Source organism: Zootoca vivipara, chromosome 3 (genome assembly GCF_963506605.1).
Source record: "Zootoca vivipara chromosome 3, rZooViv1.1, whole genome shotgun sequence".
Taxonomy (NCBI): Eukaryota; Metazoa; Chordata; class Lepidosauria; order Squamata; family Lacertidae; genus Zootoca; species Zootoca vivipara.
Window position 1 is genome coordinate 64583956 of NC_083278.1, and position 15929 is coordinate 64599884.

Genomic DNA, 15929 nt, shown 5'->3' on the forward strand with positions numbered 1-15929 from the left:
CCGTGACTAGATATTCAACTCTTAAAAAAACACACCAACAAACACTTCTTTATTTAACAAAGAGGAAGAGACTGGCATTGATATACTATATGAGTATAGTGTATCACAATATATGGAACATAATATACAAAACATCATAAAAAATCCAAAAAGGGAGGGAAGCAAAGTTATAAATAATGAGTAAGAAACACCCATGGAAGCACCCCTGCCCTCTCTTCCTTTCAGCAGCCCCCACCCTGCCCCCTCTCACAGGGATCTGATGAATTGGGTAGCTGTGATGCAGGAGGCTGAGAGAGTCGAAGAAATAGAAATGTTTGCTCATAGAAGAGTGAATTATGTCTGAAATTTTATCTATTATAATTACAAATCACATCCTTATGCTATAATTTTCCTATAGTTGGAGCTTCATATGATCTCTGATGCAGTTAACAATTTGGCTGCTATGGACATATTGATACAAAGCTTTGCACAAATGTGTTTGTGTTTTACACATGAATTTGCAAAAAAAAGTACAGCACACGGTTCCTGGGTTAAGCAGTTGAGTCCACACTGCTGCCATTCAACATGTTATGGGCATTATCTCCATGTGTTGGCATGGATGTCTGCACTGAAAAAGTCTATACCAGAGCTAAGAGGGAGTCAATTGTGGATTATACTGTTTTTATACTGCCCTTCAATCATATTCCTGGGGCAGTTTACAAGAATGAAACATAGGGTGGTATCCAGCTGGTGCATCCCAACTTCTTCAACAACAGAACTTTCCTCCTTCTCCTCTTGAGCACACCCCACAAAATCTCTAAATCTGCTCCTCAGTGCTGAGGGAATGCCTACAACAGATTTAGGGGTCCATGCGGAGATGGAGAGAGGGCAAGTACCACTGTTCAAGTGGAAATCCTTGTGCTGACAGGACACATTCACTGAATACCACCCATAATAAACTTAAAGGTCACAGGATTACAAAAGCAGTCTACAGCAGTGATCGAGATCTACAAGTCTTTGGAAAAATCTGGTGCTGAAAAATAACAGTTGGGTGGCCAGCAAACCTCTCTAAGGAGAGCATTCCGCTATTGGGGCACCACCACCAGGGCAGCTGTTTGGTAATTGCCTACCTCACCTCATAAAAAGGTACTCACCTGAAGATCTTCAAGTATGAGGGGGTACATATGGAGACAGGTAGTCCTTCAAGTACCCAGGGAGCCACTGCAGTTGGCACAGCACAGTTGTGATATTATCAGAATACCCAGTCCGAGGTGGAAATCGAGCAGCCACATTTTTTAATTATCTGAAGTCAGAGCTTCAATAATGGAAGCGAATTGTATCTAGCCTCACTACTTAAAAATAATGTGTGCCTTCAGAGGCTTTGGTATACTTGATGAACTTACTTAAAACCTTCGAACTTTCTGCGCAGAAACTTCCTTACAGCTAAAATTCCACCACACCAGTTGGTTCCCTCCCTCCCTCCCTCCCTCCCTCCCTCCCTCCCTCCCTCCCTCCCTCCCTCTGGTCATGCACATATTTGCAAACAATCCACTCTGACACAATCACCTAAACCACACACAAAATTATAGTAGCATCTCTCCTTTTCCTCCTTGCACCAAGAGACTTACCACATTCTTCAGTGTTTCCCAAGAACGTTGTAAATCATCCAGCTTGGCACTAGTGGCAGATTCTAACCCTGGCTCAGAGGATTCCTGAGTGGATGAGGGGCTGGGATGAATCTTTGAAGCTTCTGTCTGTAACTGTTCAGCAGATAAGGCTTGGTAATAAGCAATGTCCTACAAGCATGAAGCACAATACAGCAGTTTCAAAACTGAAGACATAATACTCTTGAAAATGTCAGTCTATTCTTGTTTACTGTTGTTGCTCTACACAGCTTAAATTTATGGCTTATCTTCTACAATCATTATTTGTATGTATTGTTGTTTTTATCTTTTTTTTAAAGTAAATTTTCTAAGAAAACACCCATAGCTCTGCTCACAAGCCATAGCTCAGTGAGCTTTAATATACATTGTTAGTCTTATAATGAATTCTTCTAATGATGGTCTCTCCATCTACCGTAATAACCAATATAGGCAGCAAGTGGCTGCAGAGCCTCCTTCCTCGATTCTGCTACTTGGAAGGTAAGAGTGCTGTGTGGATCAATCACTACAACCCTACCGTGTTTCTCATATTATAAGTCATGTCTTATATTAATTTTTTCTTCAAAAAAACACGACATGGCTTATTTTTGAGGGATGTCTTATTTTTTAATAAAGTGCACGCGGGCGCTGTTTGCCGGGCTTGTCAAGCCCAGCAAACAGCGCCCGCCGATCTTCGGTGACAGGCGGGGGTGGGCGGAGAGCGGAGAACGATCTCCGCTTCCCCCCCACCCCCGCCTGTCACACAGCACAGGTCGGCGGGCGCTGTTTGCCGGGCTTGTCAAGCCCAGCTAGGAGCGCCCGCCGATCTTCGGTGACAGGCGGGGATGGGGGGAGAGCGGAGAACGATCTCCGCTTCTCCCCCACCCCCGCCTGTCACACAGCACAGGTCGGCGGGCGCTGTTTGCCGGGCTTGTCAAGCCCAGCAAACAGCGCCCGCCGATCTTTGGTGACAGGCGGGGGTGGGGGGAGAGCGGAGCACGATCTCCGCTTCCCCCCACCCCCGCCTATCACACAGGACAGGTCCGAAGATCGGCGGGCGCTGTTTGCCGGGCTTGTCAAGCCCAGCAAGGAGCGCCCGCCGATCTTTGGTGACAGGCGGGGGTGGGGGGAGAGCGGAGAATGATCTCCGCTTCCCCCCCACCCCCGCCTGTCACACAGGACAGGTCCGAAGATCGGCGGGCGCTGTTTGCCGGGCTTGTCAAGCCCAGCAAACAGCGCCGGCCGATCTTCGGTGACAGGCGGGGGTGGGCGGAGAGCGGAGAACGATCTCCGCTTCCCCCCCACCCCCGCCTGTCACACAGCACAGGTCGGCGGGCGCTGTTTGCCGGGCTTGTCAAGCCCAGCTAGGAGCGCCCGCCGATCTTCGGCGACAGGCGGGGATGGGGGGAGAGCGGAGAATGATCTCCGCTTCTCCCCCACCCCCGCCTGTCACACAGCACAGGTCGGCGGGCGCTGTTTGCCAGGCTTGTCAAGCCCAGCAAACAGCGCCCGCCGATCTTTGGTGACAGGCGGGGGTGGGGGGAGAGCGGAGCACGATCTCCGCTTCCCCCCCACCCCCGCCTGTCACACAGGACAGGTCCGAAGATCGGCGGGCGCTGTTTGCCGGGCTTGTCAAGCCCAGCAAACAGCGCCCGCCGATCTTTGGTGACAGGCGGGGGTGGGGGGAGAGCGGAGCACGATCTCCGCTTCCCCCCCCACCCCCGCCTGTCACACAGGACAGGTCCGAAGATCGGCGGGCGCTGTTTGCCGGGCTTGTCAAGCCCAGCAAACAGCGCCCGCCGATCTTCGGTGACAGGCGGGGGTGGGGGGAGAGCGGAGAACGATCTCCGCTTCCCCCCCACCCCCGCCTGTCACACAGGACAGGTCCGAAGATCGGCGGGCGCTGTTTGCCGGGCTTGTCAAGCCCGGCAAACAGCGCCCGCCGATCTTCGGTGACAGGTGGGGGTGGGCGGAGAGCGGAGAACGATCTCCGCTTCCCCCCCACCCCCGCCTGTCACACAGGACTGGTCCGAAGATCGGCGGGCGCTGTTTGCCGGGCTTGTCAAGCCCAGCAAACAGCGCCCGCCGATCTTCGGTGACAGGTGGGGGTGGGGGGAGAGCGGAGAACGATCTCCGCTTCCCCCCCACCCCCGCCTATCACACAGGACAGGTCCGAAGATCGGCGGGCGCTGTTTGCCGGGCTTGTCAAGCCCAGCAAGGAGCGCCCGCCGATCTTTGGTGACAGGCGGGGGTGGGGGGAGAGCGGAGAATGATCTCCGCTTCCCCCCCCACCCCCGCCTGTCACACAGGACAGGTCCGAAGATCGGCGGGCGCTGTTTGCCGGGCTTGTCAAGCCCAGCAAACAGCGCCGGCCGATCTTCGGTGACAGGCGGGGGTGGGCGGAGAGCGGAGAACGATCTCCGCTTCCCCCCCACCCCCGCCTGTCACACAGGACAGGTCCGAAGATCGGCGGGCGCTGTTTGCCGGGCTTGTCAAGCCCAGCAAGGAGCGCCCGCCGATCTTCGGCGACAGGCGGGGATGGGGGGAGAGCGGAGAACGATCTCCGCTTCTCCCCCACCCCCGCCTGTCACACAGCACAGGTCGGCGGGCGCTGTTTGCCGGGCTTGTCAAGCCCAGCAAACAGCGCCCGCCGATCTTTGGTGACAGGCGGGGGTGGGGGGAGAGCGGAGCACGATCTCCGCTTCCCCCCCACCCCCGCCTGTCACACAGGACAGGTCCGAAGATCGGCGGGCGCTGTTTGCCGGGCTTGTCAAGCCCAGCAAACAGCGCCCGCCGATCTTTGGTGACAGGCGGGGGTGGGGGGAGAGCGGAGCACGATCTCCGCTTCCCCCCCACCCCCGCCTGTCACACAGGACAGGTCCGAAGATCGGCGGGCGCTGTTTGCCGGGCTTGTCAAGCCCAGCAAACAGCGCCCGCCGATCTTCGGTGACAGGCGGGGGTGGGCGGAGAGCGGAGAACGATCTCCGCTTCCCCCCCACCCCCGCCTGTCACACAGCACAGGTCGGCGGGCGCTGTTTGCCGGGCTTGTCAAGCCCAGCTAGGAGCGCCCGCCGATCTTCGGTGACAGGCGGGGATGGGGGGAGAGCGGAGAACGATATCCGCTTCTCCCCCACCCCCGCCTGTCACACAGCACAGGGCCGAAGATCGGCGGGCGCTGTTTGCCGGGCTTGTCAAGCCCAGCAAACAGCGCCCGCCGATCTTCGGTGACAGGCGGGGGTGGGGGGAGAGCGGAGAACGATCTCCGCTTTCCCCCCCACCCCCGCCTGTCACACAGGACAGGTCCGAAGATCGGCGGGCGCTGTTTGCCGGGCTTGTCAAGCCCAGCAAACAGCGCCCGCCGATCTTTGGTGACAGGCGGGGGTGGGGGGAGAGCGGAGAACGATCTCCGCTTCCCCCCCCACCCCCGCCTGTCACACAGGACAGGTCCGAAGATCGGCGGGCGCTGTTTGCCGGGCTTGTCAAGCCCAGCAAGGAGCGCCCGCCGATCTTTGGTGACAGGCGGGGGTGGGGGGAGAGCGGAGAACGATCTCCGCTTCCCCCCACCCCTGCCTGTCACACAGCACAGGTCCGAAGATCGGCGGGCGCTGTTTGCCGGGCTTGTCAAGCCCAGCAAGGAGCGCCCGCCGATCTTCGGCTCTGTCCCCCGATGCGCGACGGCTCGGGGAAGCAGGCAGGGAGCTCCTGCTGGGTCCCGCGCCTTCGCCTCTCGCTCGGTCGGGGCTACACGACATGGCTTATTTTCGGGGTATGTCTTATTTTTCACCAACCCTTAGAAATCCTGTCATGGCTTATTTTTTGGGGATGCCTTAAAATATGAGAAACACGGTACTACAACTCTCACCTTTAGGCAAAATAAAAAGACAAAGGTGCTGCTACTTACTCATTGCTACCGTGACTGCCCTCTTTGATCTGACAAACTTGCATTTTTAACTCACTCAAACTCTAGGTCCGCCCAATGCATATTTCTTACTTAATTTCCCATGTTACAAAATACATTGCAAAAAAAATATATTCCTGAGGTTCTTGTATTTTACACTTGCAATGGAACTAAACTTTACAAAGTCGATGGCTCATTATGTGACTTCCTACATTTGCTTTGCTTATTATTTTAACCTATCAATTTCCTTGTTGAATCACAATAGTGGTGTGTTTTGCTTTTGTTTGGAGCAAGAGGTACTTGCTACTAGCTTATAATAATTAGGAAATGAATAAATTGTTCCTGCTCTGTTCCCCTTCTTTACTAGTGAAGGAGGAATCAGTTTGAAATGCATTTATCCATGGGAAATGGTAGTTCTGACCTGATCAAGCTACAACCGAATTGAACCTTCTGTTGAATTATAACTCAAGCACCTTATTTCTAAGAAAAGCTCCAACAAATTATATACTGGCAGCCCCCAGTTGAATTAATTACATATATATCTCATATGAAAGAGGCAAGCCTCATGCTATACCTTACTTCTGCAATATTATGTTATAATACATAATTATGTATATAAAGCTGTATTGTGTTTTTAATATTTGGTTGGCGGGCACCCAGAGTGGCTGGGGAAACCCAGCCAGATGGGAGGGGTATAAATAATAATCTATTATTTATTAATTAATAAATTATTATTATTATTATTATTATTATTATTATTATTATTATTATTTGCAGCATCTGTTTATGTGCTGGTTATTTTAGGAAACTTGTAGTATATACTGTACTGTAACTGCATACTATGATATGCATAAAATGTATATAATATCCATATCATAATTATGCTATGATGCATATAATATGTGAGGAACTCTATCTATCTATCTATGAGAGAATATGCAAGAAAAGCACATTATTTTTCATTGAGATCAAGGAGTGAAACAGGGAGAAGAAAATATCTGACTGGATAAGCTTGACATCAAGGTGTGGTTTTTTTAAATCCTGCATCTCTATTTTTATTCATTGCATTACACCATTAAATATCGAACAGCTTCAGAATGCTCATTAATTAACAAAGGCACCTACAGTGTCAATTTGATAGAGCTATGCACTGTAATCACTGAAAAGAGAGCTCATGTTGAAAATAAAGCAATGGAATGAAAACAATTTAATTCACAATTACAAAAGTCACCATCAATAATGAAATATTAAAACAATGGAAGATCTTTGCAACTCATAGCTGCCAAGTTATCCCTTTTTTTTAAAGAGAAATTCCATTATGCTGAATAGGCTTCCTCGCGAGAAAAGGGAAAACTTGGCAGCTATGTTGCAACTACCTAGTAGCAGAAAACATGCAGATAGATAAAGGGACAATAAAAGTTGTGTTTTGTCAGGATCTCCTGTAATGCTGAAAATCTTGTGCATGCTCCCATTCTTTTATCCATATCTCCAGTATCAGAGAATTGTAGAGCTGAAAGGGAACCCAAGTATCATCTAGTCCAACCCCCTGCTATTGGTAAAGGTCAAGGTCCCCCCGAAGGTTAAGTCCAGTCAAATGAGACTATGAGGTCATGTGGCCAGCATGACTAAACCGCTACTGGAGCAACAGGACACTGTCATGAGTGCCAGAGCGCACAGAAATGTTGTTTACCTTCCCGCTGCAACAGTACCTATTTATCTACTTGCCCTGGTGTGCTTTCAAACTGCTAGGTTGGCAGGAGCTGGGACCGAGCAACGGGAGCTCACCCCATCACAGGGATTTGAACCACCAACCTTCTGATCGGCAAGCCCAAGAGGCTCAGTGGTTTAGACCACAGCGCCACCCGCTCCCTTAGCCCTCTGCAATGCAGTAATCTCAACATGCGGTCCCTCATCCAATTTGAACCCATGCTGGACCCTGCCTAGCATTTCAAATGTGCTAACAGTTTTAATGCTTCACCGCATTTACCATATTATGTATATTTTAAAGAACAGCATGTCGTTTCACTTTAAATAATAATATTTAAACAAATGTTTCATGTCATTTTAAACCTTGAGAAAACACTTCCAATTTAACTGACAGGACAAATAAGAAACTGCACACTGAGGACCACACATATTCGCAGACATCACAATTGAATGAAAGCCAATGGGGAGATACCGGTACCTGGTTAACAGAAGCATCTGTATTAGCCACAGGTGAAGGAGAGCGACAGGCAGGTGGAGAAGAAATCTCACTGTTGGTTCCCTCTTCCCCAGACTCCTCAGTAACAGGTGACAGAAGTGTGTGACAGCGACCAGCAGTCATCTGCCATGGGAAATGCAATCCCAAAGGACAAGAAGATCATTCAGTCACCACAAGGATGATTTGTATTTAATGCAGTCATATGCATAGAGTTCCAACAGGCCATAGTTTAAAGAGCCTGTACTTACATGGTGAAAAAAATATTCACCATTACCTTTAATAATTGTGTGTGATAATTTTATTTGGCAGGCACAGTTTTCCTCACCCTACTATGAGAAAATGTTCCTGCCCAAGTTCTCTCTTTTGCACAGCTATTAGATCTAGAAGTCCTGTCCTCCCTGGAATCTGATCATACCAACTAAAACAGTATTAATAATGTAGACAAAGAATGAAAGTTTATTTACTCTAGTTCTGAAGTATTTAAGTGGCAGCATTTTTGAGAACATATTTAACCTTATCCACATACACCATAGTTGCAGGAGCTATCACAGGAAAATATTGGAACATTCAGCTAGGGGAACATGTACCTTTCTACTAGATAAAATATATCTGAGGAATGTTGCAGAAGAAAAGCAGATCCACATGTAAAGATACTAAAAGCAATAAACACATACAACTTAATAGTAAAGCACCTCCCATGTATTCTTTATTCCAACAATGTTTCAACTGCTATCCAGTGTACTTAAAAAAAAAGTTCCATGCATATGTAAGATACAGTAATTATTTTAATTTCCCCCTCTTCCAGTTCTTCGCTTAGGTATACTAAGGGAGGATAATGCACAAAACAGAAAATAATAATAATAATAATAATAATAATAATAATAATAACCTCTTAGGGATACAAAGTGAAGCTAATTTTTGTCATTTTATAAATGTTGATTTTATTTGGTGGTTCCGAGGAATTATCCATGTTTAAAAAGCTGAATTGCCAAAAGCCACCCAAGCATAACAGTAATTGCTGGTTTGTAAAACTGAATAACCACAGCTACATAAATTTGAGCTCCAGTGCATTCTAATCAGCAACACCCAGACACCTCATGAAAACAAAGAAACAACATGAACTGTAGCAATCTTTTGCATAATAGTGTCGGAACCAGTATTGCACATGACTGGTGGCCTCAGGAAACAGCAAAATTATACATATATTGCTTACCATTACTACAGAGGGGTGAGCTGAGTGTGCTGAGAGCAGCTCTTCTGAATCCAGCTCCTCCATTCCTTCTGAAAGTCCTTCCACTTCTGTTACTGTTAGAAGCATAGTGGCGTGCTTGGCTTTCATTGTTAGCATTTTGCACTTGGAATTCAGAGATGCTATTTGCTCCTGGTAGCCTTTGATCTTCTGTGCCAGCTCCTGAGGAAACATTTTCTTCCTTGAGAATCATATGCAGCATGCAGGGGCCGTAAGAAGGAGCAGCAATTCTGCTTCCGTTAGAGAAAGACCGGCTTGCTTGTCTAAGGTCAGCCAATAAAATCACAGCTCTGTGTTTCAGAAGCCCTACCTCAGCAGCAGCAGTGGCTGAACAGCAGGATGTTGATTGTGGAAAACAAACATGTCAGGCTGCATCGCGCTACATACACACAGAGAGAGGCAGAGCTAAACCACTGAACAGAAAGCTATGCAGTGAAAATGGAAAATCTTTCCTGCCTGTCACTGACAGAAGGGGCGTCTGGTAAACTCACATTATCATTTCTGAGGATAAGCAAATTCTGTATTAAATCCTGCTGAAAAGAAGACGGGAAATACTCTCGTCTGCCTCCCATGAGATACTAAAATGAGCTGAAAGTCCCCAGATAAGGCATGCCAAGGAAATGAGGTCATACAACGACTTGAAGTTTAAAAAAACATGCAGCATTCATTTCTGACCAGACTGAATACAATGAACAGAGAAGTTAATGCACAAGGCTGTCATGGATTAACAAACACTGCAGCTTTCTTATTGCTTTGTTCGAAAATGCTGGGAGCCGTGATAAACTAGTAGCTTGCACTTGCCACTTCAATATCACTCTGCAAGTTATTTATTTTCTTTTAATTGCCTGTTTAGAGTCACAGCTTGGACTGGGTCCAAATTGTGTTCCTGAATAAATTAGCTAATTTTGTACTAATGCTCCACTTGGACCCTCTCTGCAGCAGCAAAATTACACACTTAAGATTACACACTATTGATTGCTGTATCAGTCTAGTTTTGTAGATTATGTATATCACCATGGCACAAGAGTGTAGCTAAGGCATTACAGGTGGATAAGCTAAATATTTCCAGTCAGGTTTATAAGAAATGTGTATGAAGGGACAGCAATGGTTTCTGATGGCAAAGGCACAGCACTTTGAAAGGGACAACAATTAGCTGATATCTGACTCTTGTAAACCTGAGCTTTTGCAAGTGCTGAAAATCATGGCAGTGTTTGCAAAGGCACAGGGCTTTGAAAATACAGGCAGCTGATGTTAGCTCCTGTAAAGATCTGTGTCTTTGCCTGTGCAGTTTGATTTCAAACTGTGTTGGCAAAAGAAAACAGGTTACCTGGTGCTATATTTGACATCAGGTGATTGACAGAAGTAAAGAAAGGATGGAGTAATACTTAGAGGGAAAACATGACCATTTTAAACAGCAGATGTTTAAAACAGCAATAGAGAATCACTGAGCGGGGGAAAGTGGCTGTTTTAAACAATGGCAGAGGTTTGAATAGAGAAAGCAGGGGATGACACTGCAGGGTGAGCGCAGTTTGATACACAGTTTAACCACAGCAAGAAAGACTCTGCTATATTAGCTTTTGGGTGTTAGCTTCTGTGTTGTACCCATCTCTGCTGTTTCTCCTTGTTAAAACTGGTTTGTTTGTTTGTTTTTAAATGCCATCGATGTCTTTCCATCACTATTTTAAGGGCACATGCTTTTTATGATTACAGATATATTTATTTATAAAAACATTTCTATGATGCAATGTCATAAAATTTCAGGGCAATGTGCAACACCACAAAAAACAGTGAAACACAATATAAATAATCATTAAAATGGTTGGCTAATTAAATAGCATAAAAGCCTTCAAGAGACACCTTAAAGTCAAAAGCGAGGAACCTGCCACATCGCTGCTGGAAGAGAGGTCCACAGGATGCAACTGTTTACACTAAATGCCCAACTGCTAGTTGAGACCTCTGTAACACGGGGGACAACTAAGAGAACTCCTCACTAATCTGAGTGAATGAGCTGATATGCAAATGTGCAGGTATTCTGGATCCAAATTATTCTTAAATCAGATGTGGACTGGAAAGACCTCAAACAGAGAACACCTAAAAAACAGAGGACTATCCTCTGACAGACCTTCAAAATAGAGGACTGTCTTATTTAAAGTTACTTAAAGTAGGACACATGGTCAACCCTAACTATTTCTTTCCTTTCAAAACAGCATTTCTGATTTCATATGATGTTTGCTTAGTTTTTAGTCCTAAAAAAAAAGCAGGAGGAATGTTAGACTGTTTTCAAAAGTTGGAACAAAGTTATCTCAAGCCGTTGGTCCCAAACATGTTTTTACAGTCTGACTGCTCAGAGCAAATGAATTAAGCATAAATGAAACTCCTGCAAAGCTTAACCTGAATGAAAGCCTAAGGGCTGGAGTAATTTCCCAGTGAGATAACCAGTATCATGAAACCTGTCACTCGGGTTTTTAATGGCTCTTTTTCCCCCACCTGTGAGACAAGGAATCAATGCAGAATGCTTAACAGCCTGCACATCTTTGCCTCCCAACAGGATGTGGTGATTATTCTTTTTGCATATTCAGTTCTTGCATGAATAAATCAGCAATGGAATTAAGCCAAAGGGTGGCTGATAGGAATAAGATCCAAACAGGAATAGACAGAGGTATGTGACTCATATGACGTGATAATGAAGCATGGGATAGCACAGCTGGGTTCAGGCACCAAAGTTGAAATCAGACACCAGGAAGTATATTCCATTTCTGCTTTGAGGTTTTTAGCCAATTAACTCATGTAAATTAACATTTGCTGGTGTCAGGGAAGGTCAGCAAGGAGTGGGCAGTGATGGGTTGCCACACAGCAGAGGAGGCAACTGGCATGCTCCTTGCAGGCCACATCTGCTGCCCCAAGGCAACTGCCTCACTGGTGGACCAGCCCTGTGGCTTGGGAGGAGCATACACAAAGAGATAATCTTCTCTAACAAGAGAAGGCTGATACAGTATGTTGATTCTCATGCTGCTGTTTTAATGGTATGTTATTACTAGCCACCATAGGTCTCCGGTGCACAAAAGCTGTGATATAAGTGTTTGGTTTTATTTTTACTTTGTAACAAGGCGAGGGGATCTGTTTTCACCTTGAAGACATTTATGTACTTTGTTAAATTTAAGAAAAATAAGTGTATGTCTTAATTGTTCAACACAAACCATATTCGAGAGACTCAGATCTTGCAATATTAAACTTTACACTTCACACCTATGAACAGCCACATCCAAGTCCAATGGCATATTTGGATAAGCCACATCCAAGTCCAGTTTGGCTCTTCTACAATGAAGCTCAAGGTTTTAAAATGATTGCCTACAGACACTGGGATATGCCTCCCAAAGCTGCATATATAAGTTGTACAGTTGGCAGTGCATCCATATAAAATGGGAGTGGGAGCAATTGGAAAGCCTCTTTGGTATAGTCTCTTCAATGGGAAATAGCTACTGTGGTGGAGAGGGAGAAGCAAAAAAGGGGGTTGATAAATATTTCTCTTCCTTTGCACTATGAGTCAGAAGAGACAAAAATGTCAGGGTTAACATTCTGGCAAATGGGAAAGGAAATGGATATTGAAGTTTCAGGAAGCGCAAATGAGTTATAGATTAATCTTAGGTACATTACCTCATGGCATGAAATCTGGGCTTGCAATTCTTGAATGTTGCTTGTTGATATGGGCTTGTCCTGGATCTCACGATGAGCTCTCTCTATTAGTTGCTGTAAATGTTTCATCTCTTGTTCATATTGCTCATACTGTACTACTGCTTCCTAGAGAGGAAATATGCCAGGGCCAGGGGGAATACAGTGAAAGCATACCAGAAAATAAAACACCTATTGTGTATCATTCTCTTTAGGACTATAAATGCTATAAAATAAAACACCTATTGTGTATCATTCTCTTTAGGACTATAAATGCTATAAAAAGCTAGATATTTGAAGTGCAATTAAGACGCCATTAACATTTTTACTACTAAATGCTTTCTTTAAAACTTACACACTTTAAATCTGACTTACAATTAGTAATTAATTTTGTTCCAAATGTTTGTTGTAGGGTTATAACATAATTACTGGGGGAAGGGATGCAGATCACTGATAAACCAGAGGTCTAAATTTCATTCCAGGTTGTTTATCATGTGAAAAATGAGTGGTTCAGTATTTTTAGTTTGTAACTTCTGGGAGATAATGTATACTTTCTTCTGAATAATACAGACAACAACCATTTTAGGCATGCCCATTTTAGGCATTTTAGGCATGCGATTGCCGATGTGCGGGTCCTTTTGGACCGGAAAGAGGGCAGGATGGGGGCAGGATGGGGGCAGGATGGGGGCAGGGCACACTGATGTGTGTTCAGCCGGCACATGTTAGAGGCCAAGAATGGAACCTCTGCAGAAAATGGTTGCTGCCTGTATATATCTGTATGTAAATATTCTTAAACTAGCAATGAATATAGAAATTCAAAACACATATTTATCTTTATGTTGTTAAGAAAGCTCTTAAGAAAAAATGACATTTACTCCAAACTGTGATATTACCACCTCTTCTCACATTCAATTTATACTTGCCTGCATTATGTTGTACTGCTGAATGGCAGTGTGCTGTAGATGGCTAGCATCCTCTTGCAGCCTGAGGGCAGTGTGACATATCGGTAGCATGGTGACCACTTCTTCAGGAATCCGCAAAGCACTCTGGCAGACCTGCACTGCATGAACCTTTGGCTTCAGTGACTCCATTTCAGAAAGCAGATGCTAGAAATAACATGAGTGCAATTAAAAAATACAACCTCTCATGCCTCCATTGACCTCAACAGCCTTTTACTAAAGTGAGCTCAACAATAATCTCAAAATGTGTGTTAAATGATTTATTGGTTGGACATGTTGAAAAACATTCTCTACTACATTTTCACACTTTAAAAAATCAGTTATACAACTAAAAGCATTAGCACAAAATTGCCATCTATAGCTGAAAATATTCCATATTACCTTTTGGATTTGATTGAGCTATGTAGGAAAAGAATCTGAGCAATTTATATTTAGATCAGTTCTTGGGGGTTTTATAACACCGTAACAAAATCAGTGCCATCAACAATGAAAGAGGATTTGTCCTTAGGAAGAGACTAACAGTGGATGCTAGAGAAGGATGAATTCATAGGCCAAGTAATTTATATGTTCTGAATGGACAATTTTTTGCAAGTACTATTGTTCAAATAATTTAACATTTCCCACACCTACAAAAACAGAAGTAGAGTGCATGAAATGGGTTACCATCCCACCTCAAAGCAGACCCCAAACAGAACTTAGACACTTCAGTCAATGTAAATAAATTTCCATCTAAACTAATACTTTGCTGCTCTTCTTTTGCAAAAATTATCTTATAATCAGTCTAACCTGTCGGTGAGAAAGTTGTTCCTTCAGACTCAAACGGCTGATCTCTGAAGATGTCAGAGTTGCCTGGGCTTGTTCTAAAGCTGTTTGAAGAGCCTTTACCTCAGTTTCGAATTTCTTCATATCCTGGAAAAATAAATAGAAAAACTAGGAAAAACACAAACCACATTAAACTTGTATTAAGAAACACAAGTCAGTGGTGTCATTTTAAGGGATCTTCAAGCCTCTGGAAAATTGAATACATATCATATGCATTTTCTGGCATATTATAGTTCCTCGTCTTCTACAGGTGGCAACCATTTCATATTGGGTTCCATTCCTGGCCCCTGCACACTTCAGCAGAATGTGTATAAGTGCCCTCTTCCCCCATTCCAAAAGGACCTGCACGTCGACAATCACACATCAAATGGACACGCCTGAAACGGTTGCCGCCTCTACAACCTTCCATCCATTTCAATGTGGCTTGCATAGGAGAACTGTCCCGGGCATTGTGCCCTAGAAATGCAGTTTGTTTATTTATTTAGCCCCCTAAGTATAATTTATGTGTTTAAGCAGGGTGTCTTACAAAAAGTTAAGATTACCGTATTGGCCCGAATATAAGCTGCACCCCACCCACAAATAAACCGGGCCTTTAAAATTCAAGGCTTATTTGTGGGTGTGGCCCACCTTCTGGCTCTACCGCCCTGAATGGGGGGTGGCCGGTGCTTGGTGCCCTGCTCCCCAAACCGGTGCTCGATTCCAAGCGCACTTTGCACTACGGTATGTGCCCGCCTCCCAGTACTACCACTTCCTGGCACTACCTCCCCAAGCAGGCGCCGGGGGAGGCTTGGGAGCAGCAGGCGGGCTGCGCGCCATTGCCCTGCGCTCCCAGGCTGCTACCTGGGGGGGAGCTGTGCTGATTTGCCGGTGGCCTCCCCCCCCCCCTTTGGCAGCTCGGGGGAGGCTTGGAACGGGCACCATTATCCCACACCCCCGACGGCCCTTGTGAGCACTGTTTCAGCAGCAATACCATAAGGTCGTGAAGATAAGCCGCACTTTAACTTCTCACAATTGGAATTTTTTGGGGGAAGTGTGGCTTATATTTGGGCCAATACAGTAAGATTACAACAAACATTACTAAGGAATAATCACAACAAGATGTTTTATATTAGCCTTGTGCTGTCATAAAGCAGACCTTCAACTGTCAGCTAGATATGAAGGGCACTCCAAATACCTTGGCTGCATCCTGAACATTCTGCAGTCGCTGTTTGATCACTTGCTGCAACTCCTCAGTCTGCCGCCCAAGCTCTGATACTTGCTGAGACATCCCTTTGGTTGAATACACACTTGCCAGATAGTCTATCTTCTCAGTCATGGCTTCAAGGTCTCCGTGGATCTCACCAGATTCTTCCAGCATGGCCTAGGTGGGAGTAGTGACAGAATTTGTTTCAATATTCAGATTATGATTTAAAAAATGATAGGCTAATGTTTACGTTCAACCATATTGTGCCAGCACTCAGACTTCATAATGTTACCCCCCTCCCCCAATCATATGTTTGAATAGTGGCTT

General features: G+C 45.6%; 1 protein-coding gene across 10 annotated transcripts in view; it reads right to left on the reverse strand.

The window, feature by feature from the left end:
- Positions 1–15929, reverse strand: part of SYNE1 (spectrin repeat containing nuclear envelope protein 1) — a 293499-nt gene that overhangs the window by 93490 nt on the left and 184080 nt on the right. For 8 of the 10 annotated variants that reach the window (XM_060272764.1, XM_060272762.1, XM_060272759.1 and 5 more), the window contains 7 exons: positions 15594–15779; positions 14384–14506; positions 13562–13744; positions 12624–12767; positions 8934–9131; positions 7703–7843; positions 1608–1775 (listed from right to left, as the gene is read on the reverse strand). In XM_060272764.1, the coding sequence (XP_060128747.1) occupies positions 1608–1775; positions 7703–7843; positions 8934–9131; positions 12624–12767; positions 13562–13744; positions 14384–14506; positions 15594–15779 (1143 nt within the window). The remainder of the gene's footprint in view (positions 1–1607; positions 1776–7702; positions 7844–8933; positions 9132–12623; positions 12768–13561; positions 13745–14383; positions 14507–15593; positions 15780–15929) is intronic. The other 2 variants (XM_060272757.1, XM_060272760.1) reach the window with 2 other exon arrangements.